General features: G+C 48.8%; 2 protein-coding genes across 2 annotated transcripts in view; one reads left to right on the forward strand and one right to left on the reverse strand.

Annotated features, from left to right (window-relative positions):
• TRABD2A (TraB domain containing 2A) overlaps nt 1-9,780 on the forward strand; it is a 59,312-nt gene extending 49,532 nt beyond the window's left edge. Inside the window, 3 exon segments of the mRNA XM_029232840.1 lie at nt 3,237-3,327; nt 6,711-6,959; nt 8,901-9,780. Coding sequence (XP_029088673.1) covers nt 3,237-3,327; nt 6,711-6,959; nt 8,901-9,084 — 524 coding nt within the window. The 3' untranslated portion in view covers nt 9,085-9,780.
• Nucleotides 9,781-11,259: 1,479 nt separating this feature from the next.
• DNAH6 (dynein axonemal heavy chain 6) overlaps nt 11,260-14,417 on the reverse strand; it is a 291,735-nt gene continuing 288,577 nt past the window's right edge. Inside the window, exon 77 of the mRNA XM_029232839.1 lies at nt 11,260-11,536. Within this exon, the coding sequence (XP_029088672.1) occupies nt 11,433-11,536 (104 nt within the window). The 3' untranslated portion in view covers nt 11,260-11,432. The remainder of the gene's footprint in view (nt 11,537-14,417) is intronic.

Here is a 14,417-nt window from a genome sequence, read left to right on the forward strand (position 1 = left end):
TATATATATATATATATATATATATATATATATATATATATATACACATACCACATCTTCTTTATCCATTCATCAAGTTGACATCTTTTCATAGTTGACATCATGAAAGACTGAATGCTTTCCCCCTAAGATGAGGAACAAGACACGGATGTCTGCTCTCACCACTTCTCTTCGACATTGTGCTGAAGGTTCTAGCCAGGGTAATTAGATAAGGAAAAGAAATAAAAGGCATTCACATTGGAAAGGAGGAAGTAAACCATCTATTTTTTCATCACCTTGTGGATAGAAAATCCTAAGTAATCCACAAAAAACCCCTATTAGAACTAATAACCGAGTTCAGGATACAAGGTCAATACACAAAAACCAGTTGTATTTCTATACCCTAGCAATGAATAATGTGGAAATGCAACTAAGAAGCCAGTTCCACTATATTCAAAATCTTGTAATAACCTATAATGGAAAAGAATCAGAAAAGAATATATATGTACATATATTTACACATACATACACATTTACATATATATGTATAAAACTGAATCACTTTGCTGTACACCTGAAACTAACACAACATTGTGAATCAACTATACTTCAAGAAAAAAAATAAGTTAAAACAAAAGAAACCAGTTCCATTTACAACAGCATAAAAAACACTAAGGACTCAATTTAGTGAAGAGCAGATGCAAAATAAAAACTAAAAACATCATGGAAAGGAATTAAAGAAGACCGAAGTAAATAGAAAGACATTCCATGTTTGTGGATTGGAAGACATAATAAATAGTGTTAAGATGACAACGTTCCCCAGGTTGAGCTACACATTCAGCGCAAGCCCTATCAAAATCTCAGCTCCCGAAAATGCTTTAAAGTTAGTGGTGAGGGTTTCACCACTTTGTGAATGTTCCCCAAATCACTGAATCGTACACTTGAAAAGAATGAATGTTATGTTATGTGAATGATATTCCGATAAAGCTGTTGTAGAAAAAAATAAGGGGTCAGGTTCCTGTATCTTGTTTTTTGAAAAATTCTATCATGAAACAAATCGCAGTGTCGGCCTTGGTAGCCCTGGGTGGGTCTGGGAGTGGCTTCCTCCTCCGTGAGTCCCGTGTTCCGTAGTTGGATTGTGGACTGTGCCATGTGGCGCTGTGCCCATGTCCGGCCTGTGTCAGTGAATGGCTTTCAGCTGTCGGCCCTCACCCTGCAGGCACCCCGACAGGGGTCAGGCCCCAAAGGGGCAAGGAGAGGCTTTGAGACGATGTCGGCCTGCCAGGTGGGTTGGACCTGGGCAGTTTGGAGGGCCAGCCCTCCAGATGGAGACTGTGCTGGACAGATGGCACAGGTGACACTGGGACACCTGGGCTTGCCTGATTCTCAGTCATGGTTCTTCATACGGCTGCAGCTCTGGATAGAGACCTCACAGGCCCTGGGCACTCTGGGTATCAGGAGTGTCCTGCATAGCCACCACGGTGCAGTTATCTTCGTGGGGCTGCTTTCTCCACCTCATGAGTCTATTTCTTCTGGTGCCTTCTGAAGGCTGAGTTGACCAGAGGGAACCACAGAAATTCAGAAATTGCTCCCAAACTCTTAGCCTTGGCAGTGAGAAATTTAAAATGCCGTGTGGTTAGCACACTTTTGATTGTAAAGTGAGGATCTCCCCAAACTGAAAGCTCCAGAGGTTTAAACTGCAACAGTGACGTCTGTCACAGGGATATGCAGATGAAATTTAAAGATGAGAAATGGAGCTCACCTTTGGAGTAGAAGGAAATTGAAGTCACACAGAATAGCTTGGTCCTTAATGATAAAGATTGCTAATAGGGGCTGTTCATTCGCTCGACAAATCCTGTTTTTATTCCTAATTGGTTGAGAGCATGGACGCTGGAGCCAGACCACCTGGGCACCACCTGTGCCTCTTCGTCATCTGTGAAATGGGGGTAATAATACACCTACCTTATAGGGTTGTTGTTGGGGGAAGGCTGAATGACATGTAAAGCACTGAGAACAGTGCCCTGCACCTCGTAATGCTCAGGAAACGTTAACTATCTTTATTATTGTGTTTACTCCCTGTCACATAGACTTGGTAACGGCTGGGAGAGTGGAAGCCATCGCCGCAACACTCTGCAAGCTCAGTCTCCTCCCCCGGCCCCGAGTCCAGGCATACTCTATACATGAGTTTGCTGTGCTTCTGCACCGGGGCTAATCTGGGCCTTGCCAACGTCCCTTTCATCTGAGTCAGTTGCCCTTCATCAGTCTTGGGGTCCTAAACTCTACGGTTGGACCCAAGAATGCAGTAGAGCCCAGTACCTTCTGCCCCAAACACCACCCTCGGGCTCCCCAGGCTCCCAGAGGCTGCTCTAAGTTCCCTCTGCTTCTTAGTGCTGTGGAGTCAGGACAAGGGAGAGTTTGGATGGACCTTAATTTGCTTTCCTGGTCTCTGCCTCTTGAGTATTCGGTTGTCAACATTGCATAGACTCTGGGGCCAAGCTGCCTGGGTTTAGATTCTGTTCTGCTGCTTCTTTTGTGTGTGAAGTCCTGAGCCTACTTTACCTGTTTTCCATTTTCAAATGGAGATAATAACGATGCATCTGTTCTGCTGGATCAGAGGATGGAGCGCTGCAATTTAATTAGCCATTGAGGACATTAACATGACAACTGTCACAGAAAGGGGCATTGTGACCCCAGAGGATCATGTCAGTTCTGAGCATCAAAACCTGAAATGAAAGAAGATGAATCCCAGGATCTACCCTTTTAAGATACTTATTTTACGATGCCACTGTAAGCTTATCTGGTTGATATTTCCTGCTTTTTATTGAAAAAGAAAAAAGTGAAATAAAATTCAGGTTGAGGTTTCCAGCTCTGGTGGCTTCTGCTAAAAAGAGGGTTTTATTGTGCATTTTTAAGTAGACATAGGACAGAAGGGGCCTGGGGTCTCAGAGGTGCTTGGTTTACATAAACGAGAATGGTCAGGACTGTCAGCTCTGGATCCAGAGGTGGAAGGTTGGGACTTGGTGTCCTCTTAGCTGTGTGACTCGAGGCAGCTCACCGCATGGTTCTGATCCTGAGTCCTTATCTCTGAAACGCGGCTTATCCTGGCAGAGCTGTTGAGAGGCCCCCTTGCAGAAGCTTTCTGAACTGTACTGGGCTGGTTAGAAGGGACGGGGTTGGCAGGGTTATTTCTTGGTTCTGGGGTGTGTGTTTGGGGGTCACGAGAGCTGCCACATTTCTGATCATTTTTCTTACTGCAGGGCATTTCATGGGCAACAACACAGTTCTTGATGTTCTGCGGTGCGAAGGCTATGAGGTAGAACACGCCCCCGCTGGACGACCCATCAACAAGTAACCTTCCTGTGCTTCTATCCCGGTCAGGAAGCAGTTAGGGGAGCTGAGAGCCGCACAGGGCTGCTTGGGCGCCAAGGTGGGCTGTGTCCTGAGAGGCTCCGAGGGCCCCAGCACGGACACCAAGCAGCCACTCGGTCCCCAGCTCAGCTGGCGTCCCCTCGTGGCTGGGACTGTGTCAGACTTGGGTTGGCCGGCCAGGCACTTTGGGCAGTAGAGGCCACACTGGCCTTTCCTCAGCAGTGCTTGGGGCAGAAAGGAAGGTAAGGGGAGGATGCTCTTTGGTCCTGGGGCCCAGGAGGGGTGATTTGGCTTAACGCTCAGTGCCTTTGACCTGGGCCCTTGGGAGGTTTTAGGGAGGCAGGTGGTGGAAGCAGTCATAATGTAAGGCCAGGGGGGCTGAGAAGCTGGGAGTGCCTGTCAGACCCATCTCCCGCGGGGAAGCAAAGCCCCTTCTCTTTCTCTGAGCTGTTTCCTACCCCCAGGTCTGTTTACTTCTCATTTTTATGCAGAGTCACCCTCCTGCCCTGTGGCCCCTTCTGTAAAGAATTCAGGAGGCCAGGATCTCCCACCCTCATCAATGCTGCTGCCCCATGCTGGCCTCCCTGCTAGTCTCTGCCCCGTGTCCAGTCCTAGTGGGCACAAGGTGGCCCTTCCTACCCACTTTGTACCAGTCTGGGCTGCCCTAACAAAATACCACAGACTGGGTGGCTTTAACAATAGAAATTTATTTTCTCATGGTTCTGGAGGCTAGACACCAAGATCAAGGTGTCGGCAGGTTTGGTTTCTCCTGAGGCCTCTCTCTTTGGCTTGCAGGTGGCCTTTTCACTGTCCCCATGCGGCCTCTCCTTGGTGTGCGCACAACTCTGGTGTCTCTGTGTGTCCACACTTCCTCTTCTAAGGACACCAGTCAGACTGGATTAGGGCCCAACCTAAAGGCCTCATTTTAACTTAATCACCTCTTTAAAAGTCTTGTCTCCAAATACAGCCACATTCTGAGGTACTGGGGGTTAGAGCTCCAGCATGTGAATTTTGAGTGAACACAGTTTAGCCCACCTTCCATTCCTCTCCCACTCCCTCCAGATCGTGGTCACCAGCGCCCCCTCCTGGCAGAGCCCTCAGCTGCGGTGCGAGGACTCCAGGAGGAAAATACATGCCCTCTGCTGAGGGGACGGAGACGGGGTCCAGCTGTGGTGCCTGCCCGATGGCTCCCTTCTCCAGGTCTCCGGGTGCCCTCTTTCTCCTCGGAAGACCCACCTTCACCTCATGTTGTCTCAGGCCAGGTCCTCCTCTATCCCGTCACTCCAGAGGTTCCTTCTTGGGAGCCTGCTTTCCATCCCAATGAGCCATGATTCTCTGGAAAACTTGACTACATCCTGGGCTTATCTCATCCCCCACCTCTCTCCATATCTTGCACTCCGTTTATCAGTAACAGCCGTTCTTCACACAGTACTTTCTAGTTTACAAAAGCCCTCACCTAAGACTTCTTCTCATTTTCCACCTTCACCAGGCCTCTGGCTTCTTCCATTAAAATCTCTCTCAGATTTGCCCCCTTTGTTCCTAAGGTCATCACCCTCTGGTCCCTTCTCCACCTTTCTGTGGGACTAATCTTGCAAGTGTCCCTGACTCAGAAACCTTCAGGGTTTCTTGTTGTCCTCTTCCAAAGTCCAGTTTCTTCATGATGATGCCTCGGCACGCAGACCCCACCTTTTCCCAGCATGGATCCGCCTCTGATATCAGAAAACCTTTTGTCCTCGCCGCTGCCTCTCCACCTTTGCTAATGCTCTTCCTTTCCACTGTCTGCAGTCTCCCTCCACTCTTCCCCTGACTGAGAAAGTCCTGCTGCAGATCTCCATCCATCTCTCCCTCCCGTTCTCCTTCAGCTCTGGGGGGAGAGCCCCACCCTTAGGGATTCTCTGCTTGTTTGGGGGAGAGGATCTGTGGATCTTTCCTCACCCACTGGACTGTGTGCTCTTGGAAAGCAGGGTGGGCTGGGCCCTCTGATCACTTCTCAGCCCCTGGCCCCAGGCTGACTGTCACGGCTGGGGTTTATCACACTATCTTTGGGGTTGCCAGAGAGGGCCCCGCTTGGGAGTGTGGATGGGTGTGTGTGTGTGTGTTGCTGGTTGTTCTCAGACTCCTTAAATCTGCCTCTAACCCTGACACCTGCCCCTGGGGGAAGAGAGGTCAGGAGTCAATATATAAAAAATCTCTCCGTGAGATTCTGACACACAATGAAGGCTGAGAACCAGTCCCGTCATTTACTGGGCTGCTCACACTTCCCTGGGGAGGAAGGAACGTTTATTGATCAATTGTCAGGTGGTAACTTGGTTCACACCGACTCTCAGTTAACCCTCAACACCAGCCTGTGGGGTGGGGGTTTCTTCTCCTTTACTGATGAAGAAACCAAAGGTGACACAGCTCGTCAGAGTCAGGATACAGTTCGGACTCCTCGCCTGCACAGCCCTTTTCTTTCTGCCCTTTCTTCTCCCAGTTTTAGCTTTCCAGCCCCTTTCTCTCTGTTCATGTAGTTTTCTCTGCCAGGGATCTATTCAGTGCCCCTACCCTTAATTCCATCAGAGTCTGTGAGATCCAGTGCAAAGGCCTGGGTTCACCCTCTCCCACGATCCTGGGGATGGCTGCAGCAGCTGTCCTGACTGTGTTCTGTGAGGGTAGCGTCTAAGAGTTTTCAGTGGTGCACTTCTTTCTCTACGGTGCTCCTGGGTGAGGTCGTGAGAGAGCATGAGGTCCCTAAAGGAGCTCCTGTTCAGGGAGAAGAAGGCGCGAGGGACTCTGGGCCCAGAGCCAGGGAGATGCCCATAGTGAAGGAGTGGGTGAGGACGTAACGAGGGCACTGGCTGTGGAGATAACCTCCTTTCTTCTTCCCCTTCTCGGCAGCCATGTGATAATCCTTGAGGGATCTGGGCAGGCTGCTGTGGCTGTTGAAGAGCCTCTTTCTGAGCAGAGGCCTTATAGGGATACAGGAGGGAGGAACAGGGTTAAAGGCCACTTCAATTGTTCTAAGTAAAGAGCATTTAAACATTTTTCACTCCTCTTAAAACGCCGTAATCTTCAGTGACTTTCTAGGCAGTGGTGACCCGTTGTTAGGCAAGTGCAGTAATTATAAGCGATTAAGAAAGAATCTTTTATTTCTTCCCCAGAGCTAGGGGATTTGGAGAGAGTACAATGAAGGTGTGTGAGGGAGAAACAAAGGCGTCAAAGTGATCACTTTTCGAGGTGATTTTGAGACCCCTGCCTCCCCATCCGTCTTGAACTTTCACATTATCTGCCTTTTGTGAGGTCCCGAGCCTTAAAGGCGGGGGAGGGCATCATGCTGGGGGACCTTCCTTCAATTCCTCTTCCTTCCTCCTCTGTTTACACAGAAAAGACAGAAACCCGTTGTCACAGCCCACGCCCTCTGCCGTCTTGGCTCCGGAAGCGCCCGCCCCGGAAGCTCAGGTACCGGAAGCTGGGTCTGCCGGGCCCCCACTGTTGCCACTCCACCAGCCTCTGCCCAGAAGTTCCTACCTGCCGGGCGAGGCACGACGAAAGTTCCGGAAGAAGCAGAGGCGGCCGCAGCGGAGGCAGCGGCTCCGGCAGTTCAGCGACCTGTGGGTCCGACTGGAGGAGAGGTAAGGTGGCTGGGCCGGGCTGGGCCAGCCGCGAGCCCATCGCCCGGTCAGCCCTCACCCCGGAAGTGCGGGTGGGCGGCAGCCCAGGAATGCGGGTCTCACTGCTTCAGGGGCGGAAGTTCAAGGCTGTGGTAGGGGGTGAGTGGCCCCACCATCACGGTGCAACCTTTCTCGTTCCTCATGGCCTGGACAGTGGTCTTCTGTCCACTCTGGTGGAGGTGAATCCAGATTAAAAGTAACTGCTTCAAGCCAGGGCCGGGGCCAGGACCCCATATTTATCTCTGTTAACGAACAGATGGGGCGGGGGGCATGGGTGGGTCTGTTAAAACTAGTATGAGGCTGGAATAAAGGTTGAGAAGAACTTGATTTCCCAGCCCTTTCTCCACCCCAAATCAGGGAGACGCTCATAGCTTTCCGGAGCTGGAAGCACCTCTGTAGGAATGGGCTTGTTCAGCCCGTACGTTTTGCAGGGAGCATGGTGACCACAGAATGTGCACTTGCAGAGATGCCCAGTGGGTGGATCAGAGGTGGGTAGAGGAGCCAAAGATGGGGACCCAGCCTGGTTTCTGCTGGAAGAACTACACCAGAGAGGCCTGGGATCCAGGCTACAGTTCAATTTATACCAAACTTTTTGAGTTCTTCCTATGTGCCCGCTGTTGTGTTGGTGCTGTGGCTTTGGGGGTGAACCAGACCGACACTGGCCCTGCCTTCATGGAGCTCACAGTCTGGGGAGGAAGCTGGATTTTGAGTTGATTATTCACAAGGGGAGTGTAGGGGGCTGCGGGGACGTGCGTGTGTGTGTTTGTGTGTTGGACATTACTACCTAACTTAGGGTGGCGGGTGTCAGGAAGGGCCTCCTGGAGGAAGCGACCTTTTGGTTGCTGCTGAGTAGAAGCCTGACAAAGTGGAGCCCAATGAAGAGAGCTTCTGAGTCTGGATCAGGAGATGCAGGCATCTGATACCTGCATAGGTGCTTAATAATGAATGTTGAATGAATGTGTAAACAACTGAACAGGGAGGGGAGGGAGTTCCCAGCAAGGGGAACAGTGCAAAAACCTGATGTGGAGAGAGTGATCATGTTAAAGGAACCAAGATGAAGTAATTCTGGCTGGAGCCTGGGAGGTCAGTGGGAAGAGGGGTGAGGTAGGTCTAGAAGGTAAATTGGATGGAATGACTGTGAGAATCTCATGCCTGAGAGAAGTAGGGTGCCACTGAAAGGTTTGAGGCAGGCATCCCGTGTGCTGTGGGGTTTGCATTTTTAAATGGACAGAAGCTGGCAGCCAGATGTGACCTGGAGAGCAGGGACAGATCCTGTTGGTGTCCATGTGCCCCATGGTGCCTGACACGGGGAGGCTCCTCAACCATCCTTCACTGATGGAGGAATACACTGACCTGTTTAGTACCTTCTCAGTCTGGGCCATTTCCTTTCAAGGTGGCCATGCAGGGATTGGGCACTTTACACCAGAGCTGAGCTGAAAGGACCAGGTGAGACTGCGCTTGTTCTGTCTTGACCTGGGAAGGCTGCGTGGTGTTCGCATGACACCCAAGCTGGGGTAGGGGAGAGAGCCAGAGACCCGGAGAGGAATCCTCCTGCCTTGGCGGTGCCGCTCTGTGTGGTCAGGGAGGAGGGTCCCTGCTTGACATTGCCCAGAGGCTGATAATTAGCAAGTCTGAGCAAACTAATTTTAATAATCCTTGAACCAAGAAGCAAATAGCTGGGGGAGAGTTGTTCAGTGTGCTAGTCTTCGTTCCTGTATCATTTGGTTTTGTTGTAGCAGTAGTCATGAGGGCCAAGATGTAGGAAATCTGTTAACGTACTAAGATACATTCCTGTCTTTGGAGGAGAGAGGTGAGAAGGAGCTGTGCAGGCCTTTGGGGGCCTCGGAGTATCCAGTGGCTCTTGCTGTGCCCTGAGACTCTGTCTTTCTCTTTGCCTCCAAATGCTGGGATCCCACAGCTCCAGGTCCCCGTTCTGGACAGGCGCATCTCCGCAGAGCTGCGGCTCCCCCGCCCTGGGCAGTCTCCCCACAGTCAGATGGTGGTCAGCAGTGCCTGCCTGTCTGTCTGGACACCTATGTTATGGGTGCTGGTGCTGGCTTTCCAAACAGAGACAACCCTCCTGTAATGACCAGAGAAGCCAAGACCTGACGCCTCGGACTTGAAGGACAGCCATTTTGTACTCCACACTGTGCTCTGGCCCTGATAGGCCCAACCCAGGAGAAGAGACTCAAAATTAAAAAGCCAACGTTGATTCTTCTTTTTCCAAGGAATGACTTTGGGTTATCCAGCAATGCTTGGGGGAGGTGTATAGTTTTGTAACATAATGAGCTGTATGAAAATAATTAATTGTAGGAAAATTATTAAATACTTTTTTTTGTGTAGATTTTTTGCCACAATGTGTATACCAAGCAAACAACTCGTTTTGCTCACATGCTCTGAATACTATCCCTGCTGCACTCCTGGCCCCACTCCTGGGCCTGCCTGCAGCCATGGACCCTGCCCCTTTCCTCCTTCCTGCTGCTCTTCTCCCCATCCTCTCCTGGTTCTGGAAGCAACAGAGTCAGTAGGCTGTGGAACTTCTGTTCTGCTCCTCTCTATTCAAGGTCTGGTGACTAGTGTGGGTCCTGCACTCTGATAAGTGCTTTCATTATGTACAGTGTGTGAGGGTGTCTCATCCACATGCTGAAGACTGGTGGATAGGTAGGCTTTGTCAGGGGTGTTGTGCAAGAAAATGGGTTTCAACCTCTCTCCCCGTCCCTGTCCTGTGTGTTACTTATTATTTATATGTCTTTGTGTTTTCCAAATAAAGTCTTATGAAGAATCTGTATATAAGTCTGTATATGAGTCTGAAATGGGAACTTTCAGCCCTGCCCAGCTGATACCCGCCCCCCTCCCCCTCCCCCTGCTGCCACCATGGTTACAGACCAGGGTCTCCCGCCTGTGGCAGAGTTTCCTTTTGGTTCTCCTGGGCCTCTGAGCAGCTCACAAAAACCCAGAGGGTCTGCCCAGGACTTGGATGGGGCCAATAAGAAGTATCTGGTTTCAGGTACCTTGATTGTCTGGGCTTACAGTTCTGTGGCCTTCCCTTCCTTTTTCCAGAGACTTTCTTGTGGGTTCATTCTTGGTCATTTCCAGGGCCAAGGAGATCTTTGAGTCCCACTGAGTGATGTGATGGCACTCAGGATCCATGTTCACCACCTTTGCTCCATTCTGTGTCCCCTGTATTGCAGGGGTAGGAGGGCTAAACTTTCCGAGATTCCCTTGCTGCTATGATCGAGAGTCTTCTAATGAGATACACTTAGTGAGATTTGGAAGGTGAAAGGGGCAGAAGACCTTTTTCTTTGGTCGTAAGTGGCAGTTATGTGCAGGCTCCAGCAGACACAAGCTTGTGTGGTGGCCAGGCTCTGCATGAGGCTGGCACAGCTTCCTGCAGCTCTCTGACCTCGGATTACAGCTGCTGCGGTGCCTAATGTCAACCCTCTGACTTCTGCAGCTGTAGCCACTCCCGTGACTTAGGAGGCACCTCTTCCCTCTGATTCCTAATAGAAGTGGTGCTCCCTGCTTCGCAGCGGCTTGAGTCTACAGGATTGCTGTGGCTGACCCTGTTCTTCCTGTAAGCAGGGGGCGTGGCCTTCTCCAGAGGCCCACATCCGAGCTGCGTGGTACCCAGTTTCTTGGCTCATATCCGGGCCGAGGAAGCAACAGACCCGGTTGGCAGGGCTGATGCAAAATGGTTTGCAAACCACAGTGGCTGCTCCATCTCAGCACCGCTTTTGAGGTGGCAGGGGCGCCGATGCACCTGGAGGGCGACTTGGCCAGTTTTCATACAGTTTTACCCCAAAGCGGAAAATTCCTCTGCACTTGAGTGGGAGCGACCTGCACTATCGTGAAAGACCGCAGGCTCTTCTGAGGATTGTAATCCAGCCCCACAGCATGGGGGAATGGCACCATGGGCCCAGATCTCATGTGTTGGGCCCTGAGCCTTAATCTGGTCGAGACATGGAAGAACCTAGGGCCACGAGACTGACGTGTACAGTGGGCCTTTCACATTAGCGTGAAGAGGAAGGAAGCCCATGTGGATGAGGAAGTACTGAGGTCTGACTCGCCGCCCCTACCCCCCCCACCGCCCCAGTCCCCTCCCCGCCCTGTCCCAGCCACCCCCCCACCCCCCCACCCCCATCCCAGCCACCCCCCTTACTGATGGGAAGCTGCCTCCTGCATGGGGGAGGGGGAGCAGGCTTAAGAGGTGAGCGCTGAACTCACTGCTTTCACATCAGAGCTTGAATTACCACCAGAAAGAGAAACTGAAAACACTTTATTTTAGGTTATAAAAGAAATAAAAGCCACACTTGCTACCTTTAAGCCAGATCAGAAGTAAACCTGTTTTGCTCGCATATAAATTACGCAGACTTTTCTCCCCCATCAGGAAAGATCTCTGGCCTGGTTCTTTTTAAGCACAGAGGTGGCACCTTTTCACTCATTTAGTTGGCAGAGCAAAGCCGATCCCTTGGCAATCCAGTAATCTTTGGACCGCTTGGAGGGTAAGAGGATGGTCACCACAAAGTTGGTTGAATGACCTAGTTAAGAATACAGGGAAAAAAGGGTTGTTACTTTAAAGAATAACCCCTTAATACAAAAACCACTGTACTGGGAGTTTAGACACCTGGGCTCCAGACCTGACTTTGCCTCTAAAGAAGAAGGGCAAATAGTCCTCTACAGATTTCAGTTTTATGCTTTATAAAATGAAGATGTTAGAACAAATGATCCTTTAGGACCTGTCCAGCTTAGGCCTTGTATAACCTTATAAACTATGTTTCAAGTTCTCTGCAGTTTGTTTCAGGGAGCATTGGACTAGGATTGAGGCCTGAGTTTTAATGGGATTCAGGGGATACGGTTGGTAGGTTGGGCATCCATCCGTTTGTCCATCTGCTTGTCCATCCATCCATCCATCCTTTGTTCCACCCAGTAGGTAGGCACTGGGGTCCTGAGATGACTAAGTGCAGTCACAGTTATGTCCCTCAGCTCTGGGACATCTGAAGTAAGAGGGCACTTTTACCGTTTCTTCACTGTGTGCCTGGGTGAGGGGGGCCAGGACCAGGTTGAGAAGAGGACCCTGCCCTCAGGATGGGAGTTGCTGTTTCTGGCCTTCACAGCAAACCCCATCTGTGTGGAAGTCGGGGCAGGTGGTGGTGTCCCCAGCAGAGAATGCCTACATCTCCCCTTTCCTTATCTTTGCCGTCGTTCCCTGCATGGTGCCTTGGCAGGTGCTCGAATGACATTTTTTAGTACATACGCAGAATGTATATGTATAGTAACCATTAGTTTGAATTGAAATTCAAATAAGGTCCATACCTTGCAACAGTGATGTGTTGTTTAAATCTCTTTCAACTGGTAGGTTCCCCTCTGTTCCTTTTGCCACCCCCTTGTAATATATTTGTTGAAACAACCAGGCTATTTCTCCTGTGAGGTTTCCCAGAGCCTGGCTCTTGTTGACAGCATCCCTGTGGTGACTTTACACATTTTCCTCTATTACTTAGAGCCATTATTTCATTAAGGTTAATAATTTTAAATTTTAGTGATGATTAAGTCTATAGAGTCCGTCTGTGATTTAATTTTTGTATGTGGTAGGAGATAAGGATCTAAGTTTGGTATAACCAATTGTCCCAGCATCATTTGTGGAATAATTTCCATCTTCCTGATCAATTTTAAATGATGCTGGTATTATAGGTCAAGTTCCCATATAGGCACAGTGCGTTTCTGGGCTCTCTCTCCAGTACATTGGATCTGTTTATAGAATCTTGTGCCAGTGCACTGTCATTTTAATTACTACCTTTTCTTTGTTCCTTTTCCTGAAAACCACAGAGTTCCTGTTGGAATTTTAGCCAATAAGAAGAAGAAAAATGACTCTATTAAAAAATGGGCAAGGGCTTCCCTGGTGGCGCAGTGGTTTAGAGTCTGCCTGCCGATGCAGGGGACACGGGTTTGTGTCCCGGTCCGGGAAGATCCCACCTGCCGCGGAGCGGCTGGGCCCGTGAGCCATGGCCACTGAGCCTGCGCGTCCGGAGCCTGTGCTCCGCAACGGGAGAGGAGGCCCGCGTACCGCAAAAAAAAAAAAAAAAAAAAAGTACATGTCCCTACAAAAACTTGTAAATACCATTATTAATTTAAAAAATACCTTTGAACACTTTTTTAGGTTTGTCATGGGAGTGGGAGGTCATGTGACACGAATGTCTATTTTAGTTCTATTCTGTACATTACCCTTAGAGAACACCCTTTAACTGAATATTTTATTAGAAAAATAAATATCATCAATATCTATATTCTCCATTCAAATGAGAAAGATTTTTTAGTTATTTCTTCCTGGCTCCTCTCCCGTGTTTCTGTCATCTCGAAATTTAGTTCCAAGTTATTATAAATTCATTTTTATGGTCAAACTATTAAAGATTTAACCGTGTGTGTGTGTGTGTGTGTTTTAAATAGAGGATCAGTGGTGATTAATTTAGAGCCTCTGTATGTCCAAGACGGTCTTTATTACAACTTTTCGTTCAGATGATAATTTGGTTGCACTTGCAATTCTGGTTCAAAGTTGTTTTTCCTCAGCCCTTTGAAGAAGTTTCTCTATTTTTACATGCACTGTGGATAATGAGACATGTCTGAAGTCAATCTGATTCTCATTTTCTGGAATTTTAGTTCCAGTATATTAACGCATTTCATCTCTTTGAGAATTTTCTTTATTTCTGATGGTCTTAGGTATCACTCTGATATATCTAGGTTTCTTTTAAAATTTGTTTATTTGTTCATTGTATATTTTAAAAAATTACCCCTACCACTTTGTGAGATCTCTCAATCTGAGGACTCAACTGTTTCTTCAGTTCTGGGAAATTATCAGCCAGTTTTTCAAATATTACTGCTCTTCCATTTTTTCTCCTTTCTCCTTCCAGATTGCCTACTAGATAAATGTTGGTGATTTTAACTCCTTCCACAGTGTCACTTAAAAAAATTGCATTGTGCTGTCTTTTGAGGGATTTCCTCAGTGCATTCTCTTGTCTCACTCTCTAGCTGTCTGCATTCAGTTCTTCAGCTTATCTGTTGATATTGCTTTCTTTTTATCTGGTTCCTTTTTTTCAGGGCTGTATCTCAGTTTCAGGTCTACTAAGATTTCTCTTGTTGTAGCATGGCATTCCACTTATTTGTTTTAAAATCTCTTTTCTACGCTGAGTCTCAATGGATTTGGTCAGAGATAGATTTGTCTACTCAGTCCATCATTTTTCAATTGGAAGGCACTGCTCAATAAACTACTTTCTGGGACTTCCCTGGTGGCGCAGTGGTTTAGAATTCACCTTCCAGTGAAGGGGATGCGGTTTCGATCCCTGGTCGGGGAACTAGATCCCACGTGCATGCCGCAAATAGGAGCCCGCTGGCCACAACTAAGACCCGGCACAACCAAAATAAATAAAA

Source organism: Monodon monoceros, unplaced genomic scaffold, assembly GCF_005190385.1.
Source record: "Monodon monoceros isolate NGI ecotype Baffin Bay Population unplaced genomic scaffold, NGI_Narwhal_1 Super_Scaffold_19, whole genome shotgun sequence".
Lineage (NCBI taxonomy): Eukaryota > Metazoa > Chordata > Mammalia > Artiodactyla > Monodontidae > Monodon > Monodon monoceros.